The sequence below is a fragment of the Mus caroli genome, chromosome 13, assembly GCF_900094665.2.
Source record: "Mus caroli chromosome 13, CAROLI_EIJ_v1.1, whole genome shotgun sequence".
Lineage (NCBI taxonomy): Eukaryota > Metazoa > Chordata > Mammalia > Rodentia > Muridae > Mus > Mus caroli.
Window position 1 is genome coordinate 85,539,621 of NC_034582.1, and position 23,636 is coordinate 85,563,256.

The 23,636-nt window shown below is 41.9% G+C and overlaps 1 protein-coding gene and 1 non-coding gene across 3 annotated transcripts in view; both read left to right on the plus strand.

The window, feature by feature from the left end:
• Positions 1 to 502: 502 nt before the first annotated feature.
• Positions 503 to 633, plus strand: LOC115029144. The gene has a single exon (XR_003834712.1). It is a non-coding gene; the product is annotated as a small nucleolar RNA SNORA17 (small nucleolar RNA).
• Positions 634 to 11,843: 11,210 nt separating this feature from the next.
• Positions 11,844 to 23,636, plus strand: part of Acot12 (acyl-CoA thioesterase 12) — a 38,589-nt gene continuing 26,796 nt past the window's right edge. The window contains exons 1-2 of one of the 2 annotated variants that reach the window (XM_029468243.1): positions 11,844 to 12,071; positions 20,740 to 20,809. In XM_029468243.1, the coding sequence (XP_029324103.1) occupies positions 11,942 to 12,071; positions 20,740 to 20,809 (200 nt within the window). In that variant the 5' untranslated portion in view covers positions 11,844 to 11,941. The remainder of the gene's footprint in view (positions 12,072 to 20,739; positions 20,810 to 23,636) is intronic. The other variant, XM_021179871.2, reaches the window with a different exon arrangement.

Below are 23,636 nucleotides of genomic sequence, written 5' to 3' on the forward strand. Positions count from 1 at the left end.
GAGGCTCTGCCAGTGCCTGACAATTATAGAAGTGGATGCTCATAGCCATCCATTGGACTGAGCACAGGGTCCCTAATGAAGGAACTAGAGAAAGTACCCAAGGAGCTGAAGGGGTTTGCAGCCCCATAGGTGGAAAATATGAACTAACCTGTATCTCCAGAGCTCCCTGGGACTAAACCATCAATCAAAGAAAACACATGGTGGGACTCATGTCTCTAGCTGCATATGTAGCAGAGGATGGCCTAGTCAGTCATCAATGGGAGGAGAGGCCCTAGGTCCTGTGAAGGTTCTATGCCCCAGTATAGGGGAATGCCAGGGCCAGGAAGCAGGAGTGGGTGGGTTGGTGAGCAGGGGGAAGGGGATAGGGGGTTTTTGGAGGGGAAACCAGGAAAGGAGATAACATTTGAAATGTAAATAAAGAAAATGTCTAATAAAAAATAAAAATAAAACATTCTATGTACAGAGAGGGGGGGGGAATATATATACAGTATATATACAGTTCCCTGCACCTAGAGGCACTGCAGGTACAGCTGCTGTGCTATATGTGTGCCAGTAGGTGGCAGAGAGGAGAGATGCTATGTCTAAGCTCGGTGTCTGACCAGTGAATGGCTGAGTGGTTAGTAGCCTAACATTCCCTGAAAAAAGCAAGCCTGAGATGACCACCAGTTTGGTGTCAGGGGGTCCAGGCAGGCCTGGCAGAGCGGGTGTCTATTACCACCAAAGGCCAGGCATACATCGCTGGCCTGGGCTGCTGCCCAGGAAAATACTGATGTCTGAGGACTAGGCAGACCCACCCCTCATCTGGGCACGGGTGGGGGTTGGGGCTGGTCCTGGAGGCTTGAGAGCACGAGAGTTTACCCTGCCCCAGCCAGTGGCAGTACTTGAGAGAGCAGCCCTGCACATTAGAGGAGTTGGGGTAAGCCAGCCCTGAGGGTATGAGAATGGAAGAACTGGCCCTGACACATGCGGTGGCATGGATGAGGGAGAGATACTCACCTCCCTTGCCCTTCAGCACCTGCAGCAGGTGTGAGACCTGGCCTTGAAGTCACGAGAACAGGAGAGATGACCCTGTCCCTCCGAGCCACAGCACTCTAGAAAGCAGCCCCTGAACGTTGCCTGGGCAGCACAGTAGAGCTAACCTGGAGGTGGGGTTGTGGGTGGGCTTGCCCCTGAGGTCCTGAGAGCAGGAGGAATGGGCTTAGCCCATTGCCTGCTGCAGCACTCAGAAGAGTGGGCCCTGCACCTCACCTGGACAACACAGTAGAGCTGCCTCTGATGTTGTGAGCATAGACAAGTCCTCCCCAAGGCTTGAAAGCGGGAGAGCAGGAGAGCCGCCTGCCTCTTTTTGGCTGCAACATTGGATCAGCCAGCCGGGGCAGGGCTGAAGAATTTGCCCTGGTGGTGTGAGTGCAGTAGAGCTGCAGACTGACCAGCTCAGATACCCTCAGGCTCACGACTTTGAATTGGCCCACAAAATATCTACCCCATCAACGATCTGTTGGAGTGCGTGCAGGGGTCAGCTCTTTGGTCAGATCCAAAGCTACAGGTTCTCCATGACATAGGGCGACCGACAACAGGATATCTGAGAGCAGCCCGGTGAGGATCCAGTATTGATAGTGTAGCAGAAGAGAGAGGCCTGGAACCAGACCACTGTAATAAACATCTACAAGCAAAGAAGTGTGGACAAAGGGGTAAACTGTGGCAAACACTGTGACACACTACAGCTTCCACGCCAAATTTTTTCCCTTTTAGGGGGAACTTGCAAGGGTTGAGGGTGATTATGAGAGTAGGGGGAGATAAGTGGGATTGGGGTTCATGATGTGAAATTCACAAAGAACCAATAAAATTTGAGAAAAATAAATAAAAATAGAAAAGAATATATTGCTCAATCTCTATTTAGACAGTTTTTTTTCCACTATCAACTTCTAGTTAGTTGTATTCTACTATGATCTAACAAAATCCATTACTTTGATTCTTTTACACTTTAAGACTTGCTTTACGGCCTACACTGTGATCTGTCCTAGAGACAGTTCCACTGGCTGCTGGAAAGAATATTGAATAAAATATTCTGTAAGTACCTCAGGAAATGTATCTATGATGCAGACTAATTCTGAAATGTCTTTGTTGACACAGTCTGATTGGCCTACCTGTGATGAGAACAGGGAGTTGAAGCCATTTGTATTATTGCTTATAAATCTTTATGCTCATTAGTGTTTATCTTATGAATCTAAGAGCCTCAGCATAGGGCACTTTGCTACGTACGATTTTTATATCATCCTGGGGAATTATCTATGCAAAGTCTTTCTTGTTCCTTCTGATTACTTTCCTTTGAAGCCAACTACTCCAGGTATCAGAAAAACTCTGCCAGCTTGTTTTGGCTTTTGTTTTCATGGCATGTTAACTTCTGTCCTTGAAATCTTAAATTTCTGTATGTCTTTGCCAGTGATATACATTAATTTCAAAAAAAATAGATGTCATTTTTTTTTTAAAGCAAGCAGCTTTTACTTAGAAAGTTAAGCCTATTTATTTGCATTTAGGGTAAAAAGTCTCCTATTGAGACGTTTAAAAGACATTGTGGTTTTGTTGGGTTTTCCCTGCTTGGTTGGATTATTCTCTGTTCTTTTTGCTTTCTCCTTCACTCCCATTAGGGCTTTGGTTGGAGACATGATCAATTTTCCGAAGTTTTTCGTCTCTCCCATTTCCTATGCCCTCATGATTGAAATCATTGTGCTTTCTCTGTGAATTTTTATCTTCTGGGGCCCTGGCTTGGTGGTCATGTGTTTTAAAATGTCTCCATTTCTCTGTTACATTTTTAAAAAAGCTTTGCTGGCTATGGTGATCTCTGTTGACAGTTACTTATTTCCAGGCCTTGAAATATAGTGTGACATGCTTTGGGGGCTTCTGTTGAGAGTTCTGGTATCATGAAATGTTTGCCAGCGTGAACTGTAGTCCGGGGCATCGTCACGAAAAATGCATCATGAGGAAGTCTTCTCTGGTTATGAATTTGGGGAGTTCAAAGTTACTCTTACGCTTAAATGCCCACTTCTTTCAATGAATTTTGGTTTTTGTTTTCCTTCTATAATCCCATTTGACTTATTTGCTATGCCTTTAGTTTTGATCTCAACTCCTGATTCTTACAGGTTCTTCCATTTGGCCTCTTGATTATATCACAGAGATTTTGAAAGGTGTTGCTGTGCCTATTTCTTTATGCTTCTTTAAGGATATTTGAATACAGCATTTCCTTGACCTTGTCTTCAATTTCTGATTTTTTTTGCTCTTGCTTTCTCGAAGCTGATAGTGTTTTCCACTGTGATTTTGCTTGATCCATTGATTTTTTTTTCACTTCTAACATTTATTTGTTTGCTTGTTTGTTTTCAAAATCTGTTTCCGTGCTTAATTTACACTCATACTGGAGATGTTTTTTTCCTCCAGGCCCTGACTTAGCCTTCTCCTCATCTGCTTGGAAATGTAAGATAAAATAAACTGTTTTCTCCCCCAAGTTGCTTTTGGCAGTCTTGTTACAGTAATAGAAACTCTAAAACAGGAGTTGGTACCTGGTTTACGAATAGCAGGGGTATCGCTGTGATGGACCACATCAGGCACTTTGGGAAAGACTGTGGTGGCATTTTAATTTGAGTTTAGGAAAACCACTCAGTGCTCAGAGCTCAGGGTGCTGTGCTGTGGGAACTTAGGGAATGAGAATTTTGAGAGTGGTTGGACGATGGAGACCTGGCTTATGAAGATTCAAAGAGAAGTAACTATTCTACCAGAACTATTTGTATGATATGCTATTAAAACATGTGACAAGAGACCAGAGCCAATAAAGGGGGACATCTTTGCTTTGCTGAGCCAATGGATATTTATCAACTATAGCTGAGAAATTAGGAGTGTTTAGGAAGAAGCCAGCATCATTGAGGCAAAGTCTTCTGGGAAGTGTTTCTCAGAGTCAGTACATAGAAGCTGTGGTCCAGAGTGGGCCAAGGCCGTACCCTGTGCTAGTCAAACGTGGTAATATGTAAGAGCATCCCAGGTGATTCTGGTTTCAAAGGTATAAAGAGGTCTTGGAGGGGAGCTGAGGCTAAGCACCAGGAGTCTCCTCAGTATAGAATGGGGTTATGGAGCAATGTTAAGGTTGGCACCATGTGCCAGGGTCAGAGTCCCTGAGGAGAGACCAGAGAAAGGCTACTGATGAGAGACCTGAAAAAAGGCAGCCCTGGTGCAGCAGAGACACTAACAGTTTGGAGAATGCCATAGAATAACCATCAAGGACTGCAGCAGGTGTGCGGTGGAGCCTGCCAGATCCTATGAGACAAGTCCTTTGAAGACCAGAGTATCATGAGTAAAGCCCAGATGTTCAACACTGAGTTTTTCATACTGCTGACTTTGGTCTTCTTTTATTCAATTGTAACTGTGCCCTGGTTCTCTCTTGGAGTACGAAAACATCTGACTTAAATTTGACTTTACTAGAACCCATACTTAAAAGACTTTGGAATTTTCAAGAGACTGGGGTTTTAAGAGACTTGGATGTTTTAAGGAGACTGGACTTTTTTAAATGTTTGAATTTTTAAGGACTATGATAGTTGTATAAGTTATAATGTGGTTTATATTTTGATACTGATATTATAAGATCTTGAGTTTGAACAAGAGGGGAAAGGCTTAATAGTAATGTATTGGTGTGTCAAGATGACTAAGGGTCAATTGTCCTGATTAGTTTTTGTCAACTTGACCCAAGCTAGAGAGTCATTTGGGAAAAGGGAACCACCTCAATTGAGAAAATGCCCCTACCAGATTGACCTGAAGGCATTCTTGTGGGGCATTTCCTATTGTGGGTGGTCCTGGGTTTTATAAGAAGGCAGACTGAGCAAGCCATGGAGATCAAGTTAGTAAGCAGCACCCTCTATAGCTTCTGTATCAGTTCCTGCTTCCAGATTCTTGCCTTGAGACCCTGCCCAGACTTCCCAGCATGATGGACTGTAACCTGTCAGATAAAATAAACCTTCTCCTCCACTAACTGCTTTTGGTCATGGTATTTATCACAGCAATAGAAACCTAACTAAGTCAGTATCTTTACCAAAGATATGGAACCTCAATGAAGTTATAGGAGACAGGAGGTGCCCAAATTGGGAGCTATTTCACAAAAATAACTGATTCAAGAACTTTAATAGTTTCAAAATCACAAAATTCAAAGAAAAAACATAATTGTTCTTGACTGAGGATGACTAAAAAGACATGAAAACTAAAGAGTAACAAGTGGACCTTACTGAAAAAATTGCTGAGTCATGAATGGGTTTGGAGGATTAGCTGGTAATAGAGAACTAATACTAACTTCCTCATTTTGATAGTGTATTTGATAGTGTGTTTGATAGAGTAGTTTGACTAATGACATGTCCTGTTTAGAAAATTTTTCAAACTAACATTTTTAGTATAATGAGTCATCACATTGACAGTGTGCTTTTTTTTTTTTTTTTTTTCTTTTTGAGACAGGGTTTCTCTGGATAATCCTGGCTGTCCTGGAACTCACAGTGTGCTTTTAAATGGTTCAGAGAAAATAAGCTCTTTGCATAGTACTTCCAAATTTTCTGTAGGTTGTGACTAAACACACACACACACACTCATTCACACACACTGTTGAAGGAGACTGATAGTCTGGTAGTTAGTCAAAAGTCATGTGTAACCTGAGGAGTCCATCAGTCAGTTTTCCAAGCATGTGTACTACCCCATCTTCCCTTGACGAGAGTAACTCCCATTTGCAGCATATGCACAAGTGCTATTTTCCACTATGACCTCCGGTAAGGCAAGAATAGTATTAGCAGCACTTGCCCAAATGCCCTAGACAAAGTAAGCATTCAGTAGCACAGAAAGTGAGTGGCTGACGGATGAACACAGTTGGGAGTAGGAGAGCAGCAGGGTTTAGAGAGTAAGGCAGAACAAGAAAGATGCCCTTTTCATCCCTCGCACTTCCTAATCCTTATTATCCTCCATAGACCTGTTTATGGATATCACAGGTCAGATGAGGCAAGATCCAGGCCTTTCACTACTAATCCCTAGTCATGTGCTGTTGGGCAAGTTAGCACAGTTTTCTTAACTGTAAAACAGGGATATAAAAATATTTTTTTATATCTTATATTCGTATATTTTAAGGGGCGTGTGACATGTTTCAGGTTAATTATCTAGACTTGGTTCTCTAAAGAGATATTACTTGAAGGATGGTTTTGAGAATTAAAAAACACCCAATAAATAAACAATAAATCACACTGGTCATGATTTTTATGCTTTATAACAATAATTTCCATGGTCTGATTACACTTCATGAACTAGGAAAATACCACTTGTAGAGGTTATCCTGGTTCTCCCCTCCCCCCCTCTTCCCATGCCCCAGAAATAAGACTTGGACTCATAATATATTGGCAAATACCTTGACCACATAGCTAGGCTGTTCTCTGACTAGATCACAACTTAAATTAACCATTCATTCTAATCTACAGTCTGCCACAGTGGCTGGCTACCTGTGCTGAGGTGTGTTTCATCATCTTACCACATCTTCCTGAGAAACCCGAGCAAATCTCCCACACTGGACTCCACCCCAGAATTCTTTCTGCTCCCGATGTCGCACCTTCTATTCTATCCTTTCCTATAGGCTGTAGGGTTTTTTTTTTAATTGGCAGGTGATACATCCATCAATACACAAGATATTCTCTCTACAATCTAATTTACAAAAACAAAAGTCTAATGTGGCACAAGTCAACTGAGTGACGTGTTCAAAGTAGCAGAGGAGGTAGGAAGGTCCAACTCAGACACAAGCCAAGCTCTCCACAAATCATAAATGGCCTTTGTTAAACAAAACAAAACAAAACAAAAAGCACTTTGGTAAAGGCTGCCAGGTAAGCCTTATCCCTTTGATGAAACACCTCTTACAACAGTGGTACCAAGCTTTAGTGCCCAACAGTCATATGGTAGGTTCGCAAGCTCTAGATGGTTGTTTCCACCTAGAGCTCCTGACCCACTGAGTCTGCAAAGGGCAGAACCAGTTTGGAAGGCAAGGGAACACTTCAGGCAGGAGATGGAGTCCTGTGGTGAAACTAAAGAGTCAGGAGGGACAGCTCAAGTGGGGCTTAGCAGAGCTGGCAGGGTGTTGGACAACAAGAGAAAAACACCAGCTCACCTCTGCCTGTGGCAAATCACAGATGAATAGCAACAATTTTCTAAAACCAGAAATGACCATAAGAGGTAGATTACTTTAGTAGCTTAATAACTATTTAAAAAGTAAATCCATAATTTAAAACTTACTCAAAAGAAACCCCTGTAGTTCCAAGAACTTTCCTGGAGAATTCTAGGCTTTTAAAGCACGTTTCTAGTTGCAGAATTCAGAGACCACTTCCTAGACCGAAAACCAAACCAGAAAAAGGCAGTTCTAAAAAGAGAATAGAAAAAGATGGTTGAGGTGACATATCTCTGTAAACACAACTCTTGGGAAACTGAGGCAGGAGGATTGCTACAACTTTGATTATGACCTCTAGAGATTATCAGGCCATCCAGGGATACATGCACTCTATCTTGAAAAACAAAATAAAACCAATAACAAAGACAGGACGGGGGAGGAGGAAGGGTAGAAGGGGAGGCAGGTGGGGGGAGAATAAGATAACAAGGAAGAAGAGACTGATGAAGAAAAGGAGAACTAAAGAGAAAGGATAACAGACTAATAGCTCTCAACAGTATAGACGCAAAATTCTTTAAGAAAACATAATGAGACAGAAATCAGCAAGATCTAAAAAAAATTGTGTCATAACCCATTAGAATTCCAGATTAAAGCAATCGGTGCTGGCCAGGAGACTTCCCAGAGCCTGGGTTCTGCAATGACATTGGGTCACCCTAACTTGGGGAAGGGGAAAGCCAGGATTCTGTGCTCATGGCCTTTGTTCTAACAAAATGAAGACCTGAGTTCCACACAAAGTTGATGACTCTGAATATGTGGAAACAAACAGGAGAAAGGTTGGCTTAAAGATATAGGTACTGGACAGATGAGTAAAGGGTATGTATGTATAAGCTACAGTGACCCCTTGAGTAGCAACAGGTCTAGAAGAACAGGAGATCCTGGCTGAGACATTGGTACCCCAAACATATGGAACTCTATTCTTCAAAAAATTTTAGTGTGTTTGTATTGAAACCTTAAACTCTAACTTTATAAATGAATATTTTAATGAGAGCATTGCTCTGGTACCTTTCCTAACCTCTACCAAATGTGAAGAGAGTCCATTGTTAATAAAATAATCTCGGTATAAAATACATGAACCAATCCAACCCTGAGCTAGGGATTTGTCTCTTGTGGGTGGAAGGGATCCTGGCTGCCTTTCTTGTCACAGCACAGTGCATATCTCAGCTGCTTCTGCTCTCTTCCTGTCCACATGGCCTTGGCACTCACCGTTGTAGGCCCTAGTGCTAGGTGTGTGTATCCTCTTGTCCTGCTGAGATGAGGATTCTGGAATAGACCTTTATCAAGAAACCATCCAGGCAGATGAGTATACCTTCACTTCTGTGCGTCCAGGAGGGACAGCTGGGCTAATGTAGTGTTTACATGAGAAAATCCTCAATAGGCTCAAGTATATGGTCACCTGGTTCCCAGTTGGTAGCACTCTTTGGAGCCTTGCTGGAGAAAGTATGTCACTGGAGGCAGGCTTTAAGAGCTCATCGCCTTGCTGCCCTTCTAGCTTACTCTCTGCTGTGTCTTGCATGAAGATGAGGATGTGATCTCTCAGCTATCTGCTCCTGATGCTGTGCCTACTGTCATGCCCCACCATCATGGACCCTTATTCTCTGGAACTGTAAGCCCAAATACATTTATTTCCATAAGTTGCTTTTTTGTCATGGTGTTTTATCACAGCAACAGAGAAGTAGCTAGCACATCTGTTAGCAAGCTTGCATGTGCCTGTGAATTAACAGTCCTGGGAATGTTAATAAAGTACCTGTTCTGACTGGAGATGTCTGACGGGAGCCTGGGGATCTACCTTTTTAATAAGCTGCACTGATGGTCTGGACTTTCCAATGTGCTGACATTTTCTACTACAGTAAACCATGTGCTCTCCAATTCCCGACTGAGGGTCTGCTTCTGAGAGAGTCCTCTTCTATCTCTTAAATGCCACATTATTTATAGTAGGAACTGTAGAAAACACCCTTATCTCCAGAGGGAAGAGTTTTGACAATTCCCGCTTAAACGCTTTGTAGAGTTTCTCATGTGTTGAGATTATTAATTTACAGCTCTCTTCTTGGAGAGTCTCCTTGTTCTGTGTATGGTCTTTAACAAATGTTCTGGCTCTCCATATACTGTTCATCCTCAAAGATATCTCTGGACACAAATGGACAAATGTGAGGCTGTCTTCAAATAATAAAATTTTTATGCCAGGGTATTTGAGATAGAAAATGTTCATGCATGCAGATGGCAATTTACCTTAGTGTGACTACAACAAAGGACATGAAACTGTAATTGAGTCACCCAAACAAGATGTGATAAAGATAAAGAAACATTATATTAGTATACTCTGTTTTTGTTTTGGGTTTGTGAAATACCTCTATATAGTCATATACAGACACATGCTGTCTCGTTTCAAGTCGTGTTTTTTGAAAGTGTCTTCTTATACCTAAGCTTAAATATTTGTGAAAATGTCTAACATTGATAAGAACCCACACACAGGAGGCCACACGATTCACTATCGCCATTTTAGTCAAACTAACACACCTTGGCCCACAGATGGTTTACTCCTAATACCTTAGTAAATTTCTCCAAGCATTTGCAGATCAAACTCACTGTAATTGCTGGTAACAAAGGGGCCCACACATCAAACTGGCACACAAGTACAGGCACTAATGTCTCATTCATTAGTAAGTCTGCATGTCTGATGGGTGGCTCTGTTTGCAAGGTTGGTGGGTGGCAGGGACCACCAGTAACATTGCTGAATATATGAATCCAGTCAGATGCTGATGTGTCATAAGTTGGGTGTAGGTTCTACTTAAGGCAAAAGCGCCCAAGAGTACAAGGTGTCACTATGGGTGAAACCTGGTATACTTCTACCTCCCCATTTTCCATCCCAAAGCAAGTCACATGACCATAGTCCAACATCAATGAAAACTTCCCACAGAGTTATCAGTAGGTGGAGTGAATACATGGTTAACAATTACCTAATCCACTGATTCCTAAATGGTGAGGATGGCCATTACAGAATATATATATATATATATATATATATATATATATATATATATATATATATATATATGAACATTTCAGGCATTTTCCAATAGGGGCTACCTCGCATGATACAGATCCAGTCACATTGCCCTTGAATAAGTGGATGGCTATGAAAAGAGAACATCTTGCATACAACAGCTTTAATTGGCTTCAAAGTCACTTTTGGAGCCTGATAATGTGATTCCTTCGGTACAAGTGCTTGCCTAACACTTGGGTGGCCCTGGGCTCACTTTTCCACCACTTCAAACACAGCCCGTGCCTGTAATCTCATACTGGGGAGGTAAGGCAAGTACAAATCCAGCCCGGGCTACATAAGCCCTTCTCTTTAAAAAAGACATTTTTATGCTTCTTATAAGATCTAACTTAAGACTTGCCTGTTTTTATTTGTGCTTATATACTCTGAAACTGGCCAGATACAAAGGATCCTAAGAGCATCAACTCAGTACTTCTCTTTCTCTTCATTTATTAAATGTATATGTATTTACAGGGGAGGCCAACTCCCAGAATTGGAGCTAGAAATATGGATCACTGGCCAACAGCTTGCTTGGCTCTCAGTTCTGACAGCAGACAGCTCACAACTGCCTACAATTCCAGCTCATAACTGTCTATAATTCCAGCTCCAGGGCACTCCCATGCTCAGGTATGTATACCCACATACAGATAAATACATACATATACTTTAAAATATAATTTCTAAGAAATCTTTAAGGACCCAGACTCTCTTTGATGCTCCCAGGCTGAGCTCGGTGGCCGGAGACCTAATGCTGAAAGTGCAGCAATATTCCCAGGTGTCAGTGAGGTCCCAGGACAGTCAGGAGGCCTTGGTTCCTGCCACCTCGTCCTGATGTTTTAGGTAGTATCAGACAAGCCACCTCACCCCTCCAGGCTTCCGTTACTCCATCTTCAGATCCGAGAGCCACTGAAGGGTTTTGATCCCCCGTTTTCCCCCAAAGACCTGCTTTGTAAAGCCAGTGGCTGACACTCTACAAAGTATAGCACCTGCTGGCCTTGAGTGTGGGCCTCGAGTTCATATACAGTGTCCTAGATTTTTCTCCCATGAACGTTGGGGGCGAGGGGGGCACTAGAAAACTCAGAATGTTGTCTTCTCTAGTTGGGTGACTGATGCACCTACACCCTCCAGCTCCTCCGGACGTTCGTTTTTCAGTTTGTTTGGCAGTGGAATCAGTTTCCTAACAAAATGATCTTTGGAGCCGCTGTAGTGTCCTAAGAACCTGTAGGTAGAGTTTAAACAAAGGCCGGAGCAGTAAGTGTTGCAATGTCTGTCAGGGGGAAAAAGGCCAACTACTAAACCGACCAAGCAACAAAAACCAGAAGCCAAGCTCTCTAAAACATTTCCACAGCAAAGGCTCTGCGCTCTCCCGAGAGCATGCAATCCCTTCTAAAGCTCCCTCCTCTGCCAAGGTCTTCTGATGGTGACCATTGTCCTGCATTCTAGAAACACCTGTCTCCGCCCCATGCGTTTTGGAGCTAGGGCAGCGCTCCTGTTCTGCTCCGAGAGAGGCTGGCGTACTCTACTCCCTCGCCCTCCTCGCGACAGTCCCCGGCTGACTCGTAGGACCCTGACCTCTCACCTCCTAAGCACCTGGCAGCGGGCGCGGGCAGCGCCCTTTGGAGCGGGGGCGGGCCCCAGGGGATCGGGATGGCCTGCCGCTGGCGTCTGGGGTTCTCTCAGCCGGGACGATGGAGTCGATGGTGGCGCCCGGCGAGGTGCTCATGAGCCAGGCCATCCAGCCGGCTCACGCCGACTCTCGCGGCGAGCTGAGCGCAGGGCAACTGCTCAAGTGGATGGACACCACCGCTTGCCTGGCTGGTAGGTGCGCGGCCCACGCGAGGGCACCATCGGGCGGGGAGGGCTGCTGCTGGTGGCCAGGGAGGTGATACTGTCCCGGGATCCTGAAGGACTGGAGTGTCTGGAACTAGGGATGCGCTAGGCTGGCGTGGAAGCCAGAGAAAGTGTGGGAAAAGGAAGGAAGCAAAGCGAAGGGCAGTGTTCCCAGAGCTGAGAGCAGGTGCAGACGGGAATGACTAAGATAGCTGCTGGCAGCGACCTAGACCAGTGGTTCTCGGATGTTTATTTGGCTGGATTCCTTTCAACTCAAAAAACAAAGTGAAGACATCCTCTCCCCGCCCCCACGCAAAGACTTTGCTATATAGATTGCATATATCTGTACTTAACCATATTTAAAATTCTAAAGATAGAGTTTATTGACTAAGTAGAACTGAGGCTGGAAAAAGTGTTTACACTGCAAGCATGAAACCCCAATTCACTTTGTAGTCTTACAGGCACACACACACACACACACAAGCACATGTTACTATATTTTTTTTAACAAACAACTACATTATTTACTGCAACAGCAAACGTGTTTTTACACAACTGGTCTGAGTTCATGCTTTTCATGATTTAAAAGCGTCCTTGGTGAAAGATTGCTCCTTTGCCAGATTCTCTTCTGTGTTCAGTTTACTACCATCTACTGTTAGGCAGGCAGGGGAAACTTGATATTCCTGAGAGAGAATGGGATCCATCCCATAATCAGCTTCTAAACGCTGACACCATTGCATACACTAGCAAGATTTTGCTGAAAGGACCCAAATATAGCTGTCTCTTGTGAGACGATGCCGGGGCCTAGCAAACACAGGAGTGGATGTTCACAGTCAGCTATTGGATGGATCACCAGGGCTCCCAATGGAGAAGCTAGAGAAAGTACCCAAGGAGCTAAAGGGATATGCAACCCTATTGTTGGAACAACATGATGTACTAACCAGAACCCCGGAGCTCTTGTCTCTAGCTGCATATGTATTGAAAGATGGCCTAGTCGGCCATCATTGGAAAGAGAGGCCCATTGGACTTGCAAACTTTATATGCCCCAATATAGGGGAATGCCAGGGCCAAAAGAATGGGAATGGGTGGGTAGGGAAGTGGGGGGTGCTATGGGGGACTTTTGGGATAGCATTGGAAATGTAATTGAGGAAAACATGTAATAAAAATATTAAAAATTAAAAAAAAAGAAAAAAAAAAGAATATCAAGAAGGCCTACTGCTATAATCCAGTTGCGAAGGGCTTGCCTAGCTTGCTTGAGGCCGGTGTGATTTCCATCCCAGCACTAAGGGTTGGGGGTGGGGGAACAAAATCATCTAATAAGGACTGAATGATGTCTCTCTCCATGCCATCTCTGAAGTTTGTATTTTGGAAGTAACAGTACCCTGGTGTGTCTGTGTCATATAATTGAGGATTAAAGAGATGAGAAGAACACAACCTCATCTCAGGGCATTAAGTCTTAGATCTTAGAAGCACATGACACATGAGGCTGCAGCAAGAGCCGGCCTGCAAACCAGGAAGAGAGTTTTCACCAGTCTGACCTGGCAGGTGGTGGACCCGACAGCCTTCAGAACTCTGAGAAACGGAATGTCTATTGTCCAAGCCACCCAGTCCATAATGCTGTGCTATGGCCACCCCAGAAAAGGCAGCTGCTCAGCATTGTTATGATTTATGATCTGGCTGTGACCGACTTATGCCTAAAGATAAAAGGAAGGCCTGCTTTTAAAACCAGTGTGTTGTAATATAAATGGCTTTGTAACTCAAAGCCTGGGTTGAGCAGTACGTGAATGTCCTGTGCCCAGGCTGACTTCTCTCACATTTAGACCAGTGATAGCCTTGGATACAAGCAAGCCTCGCCACGCTCCCTTCTGAAGAAAGTCTTTTGGTGTCCTAGTGCTATCTCGCTTCCCTGGGATCTCTTATCTACACACAGTGAACTTTCAATACATGAATCATATCTCTGATTCCCACTCAGGACCTCTCTGTATCTTCCCATCATCCCTGAGGTAAAACCCAAAGTCTCTCCATTTTTCACAGATGCTCTTGTCATGGAGAAACTCATTCTCTGAGGAGCCACATAGATAGACATGAGTTGATTCTGAGCCTAGCTTAGGACAGTAGACTGATTGGCTATAGGATGCTCCGCCATTAACACTACTGATAAGTACAGCATTGTGTCTCACATACAAATAATCTCCATGGTAACTGCCTCCCCGCCAGACTGTCTGATAGCAGCAACGGCAGCCTTCTGGGTTTTTCTAGTGTTTGCCAAGCTTTTCTCCATAAGAAACTTTGTACCTGTTGGTCCTTCTTCTTCCCATGTCTCACTCCTCAGTTTCAATGTCCTTTCTCCATTTCCCCAGGTTCACAAGTCTCTGAAGTCCTGACCCTTGTGCTAAACTTCCACTGCCTGGTTCTTGCTCTGGGCAAAAATGTATTCAGATGAAAAATATTCGATGTGGGAGGAACTTTACATGTCATGTGTTCTAGTCACATTCCATATACTGAGTGCAACTCAAGTAAAGTTCAAAACATTATGGACCCCTGCTCTTCTTCTTGGATTAATGCAGTGCTAACTCTCGCCTGTTAGTCATCCGTAAAATGTGGCTACGTTTTCAATGAGAGTCCTTTTGTTTTATTTGCTGATTTGTTCGGTTTCAGTCTGAACAAGATTTGAATTGGGTTAGAACAATGTTACAAGAAATCAGAAACATGTAAATAAAAGAATTACAGAAATCATTGATATTGCTGATAAGAATAATATCTATCCAAGGCACTGATTACAATTGGCATTAAGAGATTCTAATTTGACCTTTTGGGGAACTTAGATCACAGGAAGACTATAGCTAATCAATAATACTATGCTTTAGTAATTATATTGCTATTGGTAACTTCATAACTGGTAATGTTTTTCTAGCATTGTTTCAACCAGAGTTCTGTTGACCAGTGCTCTGTATACTTACATCGTCTAAGATAAATAATGCCTGTGACTATGTCCTCAAGGCACTGCTAGAATCCAAAACATCTTTCTCAATATAAGAAAAGAATTGGACAGCTCAGATCACACAAGCGTTAGGCCCGACAGCTGTCATCTACTCCGTATTCTTTCAGTCTTTTCAGACCAGAAGCTTGAAACCATTACTGCGGCATGCTCCAAACCCATGTCCACTTCTTGTTTTAACTCTCTCAAGACCACTCCTCCTTCTCTATGGTATTGATGAATCTTTCTGAATGTTCACTTTTAACAAGTGCCACCTGACTCATAACTGTGCCCTTATCTAGGACTCAACCTTGACGTGCTATCTGTGTGTCTTCCTGCTCCACACCTTCAATACATAACCCTCTCGTGTTTGGATTTATACTAATGCCACATTAGAGGAATCTCTTCATCCCAGTCCCTGTGCTGAACCTCCACACCACTGCCTAGTCTCCGACCCCACCATACTGCCTGTGGGTTTCAGAGCGATGCTCAAGGTCTTCTCCCTGTATTCTGGTCTCACCTCCACAGTGCATCTAAAGAACATCTGGAAACCACTGACCTCATCATGTCAGATACTTTTTGTCTTTACTTTTTGTTCCTTTAAAAAATGGACTTGCGAGCTTGTTTGGAGGATCTAGTAAGGAAACACAGCTACTTGTATTTCCTTGTCCAAAGACAAGTCATCCTGTTCGACCTAGTGTGCAGCCTTGGGACGGACACACAGGGATCCATGAGGCAGGGAGGGGACACCCATCCATCCATCCATCCAGATCGGTCGAATCAACCCTGGTGATCAATGGGGTGACAGATGTCAGAGCCAGATCACTCCCATATGCCCTTTGTTTTTTTACTGAAGGCTGAAAGGGTTTTTCCTCTAACCTGGTCAAGTCCTTCGTATCAGAAATCTTTGCCACATCCATAACAACTATGAACTCGGGAGAGAACAGCAAATAAAGGTAAATTCAGGTAACCAAGAAGTGAATGAAAGACATGGAAGTCACCCTCAGAAGAGAAAGACAGCAGTGACCCAACTTTTTTTTTTCTTTGTTTAGCTTTTATGAGGTGGTGAGGAGGTGTGTGTGTGTGTGTGTGTGTGTGTGTTAGAAATCTGTAGGTTTGCCAACTTGAACATCCAAAGGACAATGTTTTGAGGAAATCACATCCACTGAAATATGAAGAGAGACAGACAGGGAGGTAAATGGCTTTGCTGGTAATCCTTACGCAGATAGCTGGCACACTTCAAATTTTGTGTGTATAGGGTCGACTTCAAATTTCCAAGTAAAGACGACCAGAGAAAGTGAGGAGCCATACCCACCTCTAAAACGACAGGGCTTTATGGTTTATATTTAGTAAACTGAACCATCTGTTTATTCAAGAAAACAACAAAAGCAAAAGTAATTCTTTTCAAAGAGTTCATCAGAGCCCATTGTTTCAATAACAAATCAACAATGGCTCAGAGCTAATAGAAAACCCTTACATCCAATTAAACCACAAACACGACTTGCTCTTCAAAGATAATCAGTGGGAACTAATCTATAGATGACACTGATGCTAGAATTTCAATTCAAAGGCTTTCATGTGGCTATTATAGTTATACACAAGGAAATTGATAATATTATTTTAAAGATTAGAAAAAGACAATAAATCTCGAAAAATGAAATAGAAAGTGTTTTATGAGGATAATATGGAAACTCAATAACAGAAATACAGCATCTAAATTTCAAAATACATTGTATAGGCTTAACTACAGAATAAAAATGGCTGCGGAGAAAGTCAGCAAATGTAAAAATAATTAATGTATAGTATCTGATCTTTCATACAGAAATGAGGTTATGGTCCAATTGCATAGCACACTTGCCTACCATGCATAAGGTTAGAATTAAACCCCTAGTACTACACAAAGTTTTATACAGTCATGAAAAAAATAAAAGAAAGCTTTTAGATATGCATAAGGTCTCCCAAAGGAGAAAATGCCCCCAAACATGCTGAAAGCCATACAGTTAGATTCAAGAATCCATAGACCACCAAGCAAGATTAATTTAAAAATTATCATATATAGGCATGTTATAATTAGTTATGTTTAAGAAACAGTCTTAAAAGCAGCCAGAAAGGCTGTACTCAGTGTAGCAATAACTAAAATTACCACCAGCCTCGTCCACAACGGCAGAGACCTGGTTAGCCCAACTACATTAGTGTTTTCAGGTAACTGATCACAGCAGAGGCCAGGAGCCAGCAGATAATATCTGATAATAACAATTCTGAATGATGACAAGCAAGAGCTTCCAGGCCCCATCCAGGGTCTGCTCTTAGCCTTCCTTCCCTTCATCTCCATCTCACTCCTCCTTCTCAAGTTCTCCATTCTAGCCACAGAAGCCTCAGGCTCACTGTAACCACTCTGCCTGCCTGTCACTCTCAGGCCCACATAACTGCAGCCCTGCCTGCTCAGCAGCCTTCCTGTCCACGCTCCCCGCTCTTATCTATTTCACTCCAGCTCATGCTTCAGATCTGAGCTGAAGAACCTGCACTTGTTCCATGAGTCACGGGCTCTGTTTTCTTCAGAACATGTAACTCATGTTGTCATTGTATATCTATGTAGTCAGTCTCTGGCTTTCCCTTTACACTTCATGGAAACTGGGGTCATGGCTGCATTTCCAGCACCCTGGAGAGATGCTGGCATAGCACTGGTGTTCAATAAGTATTAGTTGAGGATAAGAAATAATGGATACTATTGCTACCTTATCAATAACCATAGTATGAATACATAGATTATAATCATTCAGCTAGTGTGTTTCCATCTTCCTAAGACATCAGTAATATCTCTTAGGTATTTCTACTGTCATTGAAAGTATGAAGGTATGATTAAAATGCTAAGAATCAGGACAATCTGGTCCTTTAGAATTCATATCAGTGGAGATCACCTCCCCATCAGAAGGGAATCAAAAGATGTAATGGGTATGCAGGAGCCATTTGAAACTCTATGTGGGAGTAATGGGCCCAGAAGAGACTTGTCAGTTATAAAATAATTCAGCAAAAAGACAAGGATTTGGAAGTGTCAAACTCTAGACGTGTTTGGGGTGGACTCCACCAGAGTCAGTGTGACAAGCATGAGGCATGCTCACCTAATTTCCAGGCACACTTGAAAAACAAAGAAAAGACTTTGTGTGATCATGTCCATGAGTGAGGGACCTAATGTTAGCCTCTCATATTGGTGTCTTTTCCTTTTTATTGGTTCCTACAAGTGTGGAGTAGAAAGTATGGCTGTCGGGGTCATGTTCAGTGAGGTGCTCTCTGAAAGCATTCTTAGCCTCATCAACCCAACTCTTTCCTAAATTCCTATTTTATGTAGTCAAAAACCACTAGAACAATCATTGGAATCTTTCTAAGATCAATTTCCTCATTTAAGGGTGGAACCAATGATAGTACTAACCTTCTCTGACTGGCGTGTGTGACTAGGTGCATGGCCAATGGCTGACATGCATGGCTTGGTGCACTGCCAATGGCTGACATGTATGGCTTGGTGCACTGCCAATGGCCAACATGCATGACTTGGTGCATGGCCAATGGCTGACATGCATGGCTGGTGCATAGCCAATGGCTGACATGCATGGCTGGTGCATAGCCAATGGCTGACATGCATGGCTTGGTACATGACCAAGAGAAATGCTTTGTAAAGTTCTGTCACCTGCTGCTGATTCTCCCCCTTCCATCATGCAGTCTCTCACTGTGCTCTGTAAGCATAGTATTCTCCTGGAAAGTTCAATAGAGCTCTATACTCCTATCTTAGTGGCTACCTCATTTTAATTACTTCAATCACTTAAAATTGGCAAATCACATTGGTATACACAATCATACTTTATTCATAAGAACATTTTAACTTAACTCAACACTCTGTCCCTTCACCAACTCAGTGTTTATTACGTACTTTTTTTAGATCAATGTTTTACAGCATGTTTTTGAAAATTCCAGGGGCTGGAGAGATGGCTCAATGGGTAAGAGCACCCGACTGCTCTTCCAAAGGTCCAGAGTTCAAATCCCAGCAACCACATGGTGGCTCACAACCATCTGTAACGAGATCTGACGCCCTCTTCTGGGGTGTCTAAAGACAGCTACAGTGTACTTACATATAAAATATAAATAAATAAATTTAAAAAAAAAAGAAAGAAAATTCCAGTACTTCTCTGGAAAATGTTGGCTCTAAGGATATCGTCTTAGAATGGATCTATAAGGACCTCTAAGCAGACTGAAAAGATTTCCACTCAGTTCCTGGAAATCAACTGAGCATACCCCATATTCGCCTCAAACGGTGTCCACCCTGAACAAGATCAGAGTTTGACGCTTTCAAATCCTCGTCTATTGCTAAACTGTCTTATAACTGACAAGCCTCTTATGTGCCCATTGTTCCTATATAGAGTTCCAAAATGGTTAATTTCTTGCTTCTCTTTACCAAAGATGATCAGTTAATACATTGTAATCCATTCTTTGCAGTGAACAAGAATTTAGTTTAATTCTCTGTCACTTCTTCATAATGTGTATCAACTGCGAAGCCTTCAAGTTTAAGAATGAAGCTAAAAGTTCGTTAAAAGGCAGTGAGCCAAGCAAAAATGATACACAAAAAACCTAGTACCCAGGAGGCTAAGGTGGGAGAGGGTGGGGGTGGGAGTGGATTTAGAGCTGGAGGCCAGCCTTGGCTACAAAATGGGTTCCTGGCTACCCTAGTTTATGTAGAAAGAATTTGTCTAAAAAAAAAAAAGTCAATGAGAATTTGTTTGGACTTTAACTATATGCTTTTTTTGGTTTTTTGAGACAGGGTTTCTCTGTGTAGCCCTGGCTGTCCTGAAACTCACTCTGTAGACCAGGCTGGCCTCAAACTCAGAAATCCACCTGCCTCTGCCTCCCAAGTGCTGGGATTAAAGGCATGCAACACCATTGCCAGGCCTAAATGCCTTTCAAAAACAAAGCTGGCATCTAAATCAGTTCCAAATATCATAACTTCTGGTATTTTTATGTTAAGAAAAACTAATAATCAAAACAATTCTGGACAAATTGAGTGCAGATATAGACCCTGGAAAATGGTGAGGGCCTCTTCACTCTTGCTCTGCCCCTTAGCAACATGTCATCCACAGTGTCTCTATGTAGAGACATCGATGCCAGTTTGGTAATAATTCATAGTGAACATGGCCCACCTGCATCCTCAGATTCCCAGAAGGACCCCCTCGGGTGTGGGAGGGACCTCCATGTTCACGGTCATCCGTGATTTAAATATATTCAGCTACTAGCTATATGAGACAGTGGGTACAGCTTTGATGTTTAGTTATAAAATAAAAGAAGGATAAATAATAATATAAAGTATTTAGAGTCGTCTAAAACTTGCAAAATTGTTACTTATAGTTGCTAGATTTCCTGAGCATTGGTTTTAAAATTCAAACTAGAGATTCCCAAGTTAGGATTTGGGAGAAAGTACAGTAATCATCACACAATAGAAACAACCTGCAGAGCCAAGGCCTGCCTGTAAATACAGGTCAACCTGACTGTGTGGGCAGTGTGGTGCTGTAATGAGAGAGGGGATGCGTGACCAAAGCCAATCTGCTCCAATGTATTTGTTTTCCTCTTTGCTAAACCCTTTAATCAGAGCTGCTAACATGGCATACTTTGACCTGGCTTTGTTTGTTTGTTTGAAAGCTGAAAAGCATGCTGGGATTTCCTGTGTCACAGCCTCCATGGATGACATTCTGTTTGAGGACACAGCGAGGTAAGTGGTGGTGTTCTCTTCCCTTCCTGTGGGCTTACTGGATCATTTGCAGTTCATGTTCATTGCACCTTAGTCATTTGGAATCAATGACCGTGTTTTCTTAGAAAACAAGAAATACTTAGTGGAAAAAAAAAATCCTGGTGTCCACGAGTACTCACTGTTCTAAGTACAATTTGGTCTCAGCTTTCTTAAGTATCTCAGTATCTGAAGCTTTGAAGTGTGAGGCCTGGCAAACTTCCTATCATCTCATCCTTAAGGGCCTTTTCCGACTTGATAGATGATATTAAGTATCTCTGCTTCTAGGGTGCAAACACTTATGATGTGTGCAAATAACTTAAATTATAAGGAACATTTTGTGTGTGAGACTGCTTGTTCTTTTAAATAAAGGAAGAGTAAAGAATTCCATCTGAAACCCATTTATTCTCTAATATGAAGCTTGTTAGCAAGGCAGACCTGTCTGCCTTTCTTCTCAGCAGGAGACCTAGTAGCGCTAGAGAAAGTCTGTTTTTGTTTTTGATTTTACATATGAAATGAACAGACAAGGTGGCCTCAGTCTTAGGGGTAGGAGCTGGTTGCCTGCGGCTGCTTAGTTGACAAAACTATAGTTTGCCTACCCAACAATGTCATCAGAGACCTGAGAAAGATAAATCATAACAGGAAGTGTACTTCAAATGGCTTATGTATCATTAAAATTACTGAGATGTGCCCATTACTTAGAGAGTCACCCACCAGGCTCCTGTGGTGTCAAATGGCTTTGTTGGAGAGAGAGTAGCCCAGAAGACCTGAAAGGCTTTCCTGAGGCACTAGAACTTGGGGAACTGTCATTACTTTGTCTACACAAAGTGGGACAGTCAACTCTCCAGTGTCCTATTTGTCCACAGTTTGGGCCAGGCCCTACAGGCACATGAGGTGAGACATTGGGGCAGTTTTCCCAGTGGTTAGAGTTATCACAATCCAGGTAGAGTTGCAGTGCCCCATCACCTTCTTTGAAGACCTAGGGGTCACCACAAGGAGTTGGGGCCTTTCATAGTAAGTTTTTTTTCTCACTAAACACCTTGAATGCCATATTCATCAGACCTCTGACAAATTTGAAGTCCATTATCTATGCAGTGTATCTGAACTACACAGACTTTGCTTGTTTTTAGGTACTTGTTTTCGGCTTAACCCTGAAACACATACAGAAAACGAGATAAAGCTTGTCCCTGAAAATGAGTTCACATTTGCACTTAGCATGATTACAAGCATAGATTTGAGCACATTAAAGAGCTTAATCATTTATAAGATGACTGAACATTAAGTTGCATGTCATAATTATGCTTAATAGTTTATAATAAGTTAGCAGCTTTAGTAAAATCAGAATTTTAGCCTTAAAATTATAATTTTTGAATCAAAGCTCTCTTAATATCAAAATAAAACTTTAAATCATAATTATAGCCCATAGAGAGATTGGCAACTTTATAAAACCATAAATACAGCCCATAGATAGATTGGAAACCCTATTTTATTTTATTTTATTTTTTGAGTCTTTTATAGTATACCATTGAAGAATATTATAATTTCTGATATGACTAGTTTATCCAAATAGTTAAAGCTTAACAAAGTTATCAAAGACAGAGAGACTAAACAAAAATGTTCAATTTAATTGTTGTTAATCTGAATAAGCCTTAGAAATTTATAAGCTCCATTTATCAAATATATTTTGTCCATTAAACATATGTTGTTTTTTATTTTAAAATTTCAGGACAAAAATCACCATATAAAAATATTTATTCTAATCCAAACTATCTTGGGGACATGTTCTTGCTCCTTAGTCTAAAAAGAAATAGCCAGAGTGGATTTCAAGTTGCATAAGATCATACAATAGCAAATTACAATTACCTGTGTATACATTTTTAATTATTACCTTTTTTGCTACAAGTTTTAAGTAATTGGGGGGGGACTTGGAATTTTGTAGAACTCCTCTGCTTACATCCTCTTGCAACGGCCTTTGAGATCCTGAGAGAAGGAACGTTTATATTTTAACAAGAGTTTTGAATATCCCCGGATATTATCTAATACCCCCTTAGGATGAGGGAAAAATTTTTGTAATCAAGAACCAAGCAAGTGGGGGAGACACCAAAGAGTGAGACATCTGTAATTAACATTTAACCATCCTAATTGTTTTATAAACTCTTTTTTTTTAAAAATTGAAATAACAGGAGACATAAGAGTAATAAATAACTTTACCATTTGTTGTAAGAAAAGATTTCCTAAGTGGATGTTAGATATCTGGAGCCTTTACCCAGGCTCTAACAACTTTTCAGTGCTGCATAGGTGGACCCCATCCTTATTCATAGCTTCTAGCCTGTATACCCTAGTTTCTCCAGAAAACCTCGAGACTTCACACAGTTAGGACCTAATTGTATACAACCAGCTAGAAGGAGTTTCTGGATTCTTGGTTGAAGGTTCAAGAGCCTTGGTTATCTCTGTAATCTGAGGGAATATTAGCTTTAACAAGTCCAGATTATTTTAAGCAAGCATATCTAGAGTTACTGTTGAGAAGTTTTGTACTGAGTTTATTTTGTAGCCAGTTTTTATGTGTCTGCATATGAAAATAAGTATTCTTTATTTTATAATATCATTCAATTGTAGAATAATTTAAGTATCTGTAACCTAGAGGCCATTAAACAGAAAATCCATAAAATCCAGGCATTTACAGGAACTCAGAAAACATGGGCAGCAGGTTGTTTTTCTTTTCTTTACAAATTTTTTATTTTACACCTTTTTAACTGTATTCAATAAGTTTACAAATCTTAAAAAAAGTTTGTATTCCATCTGTTTTGTTTTT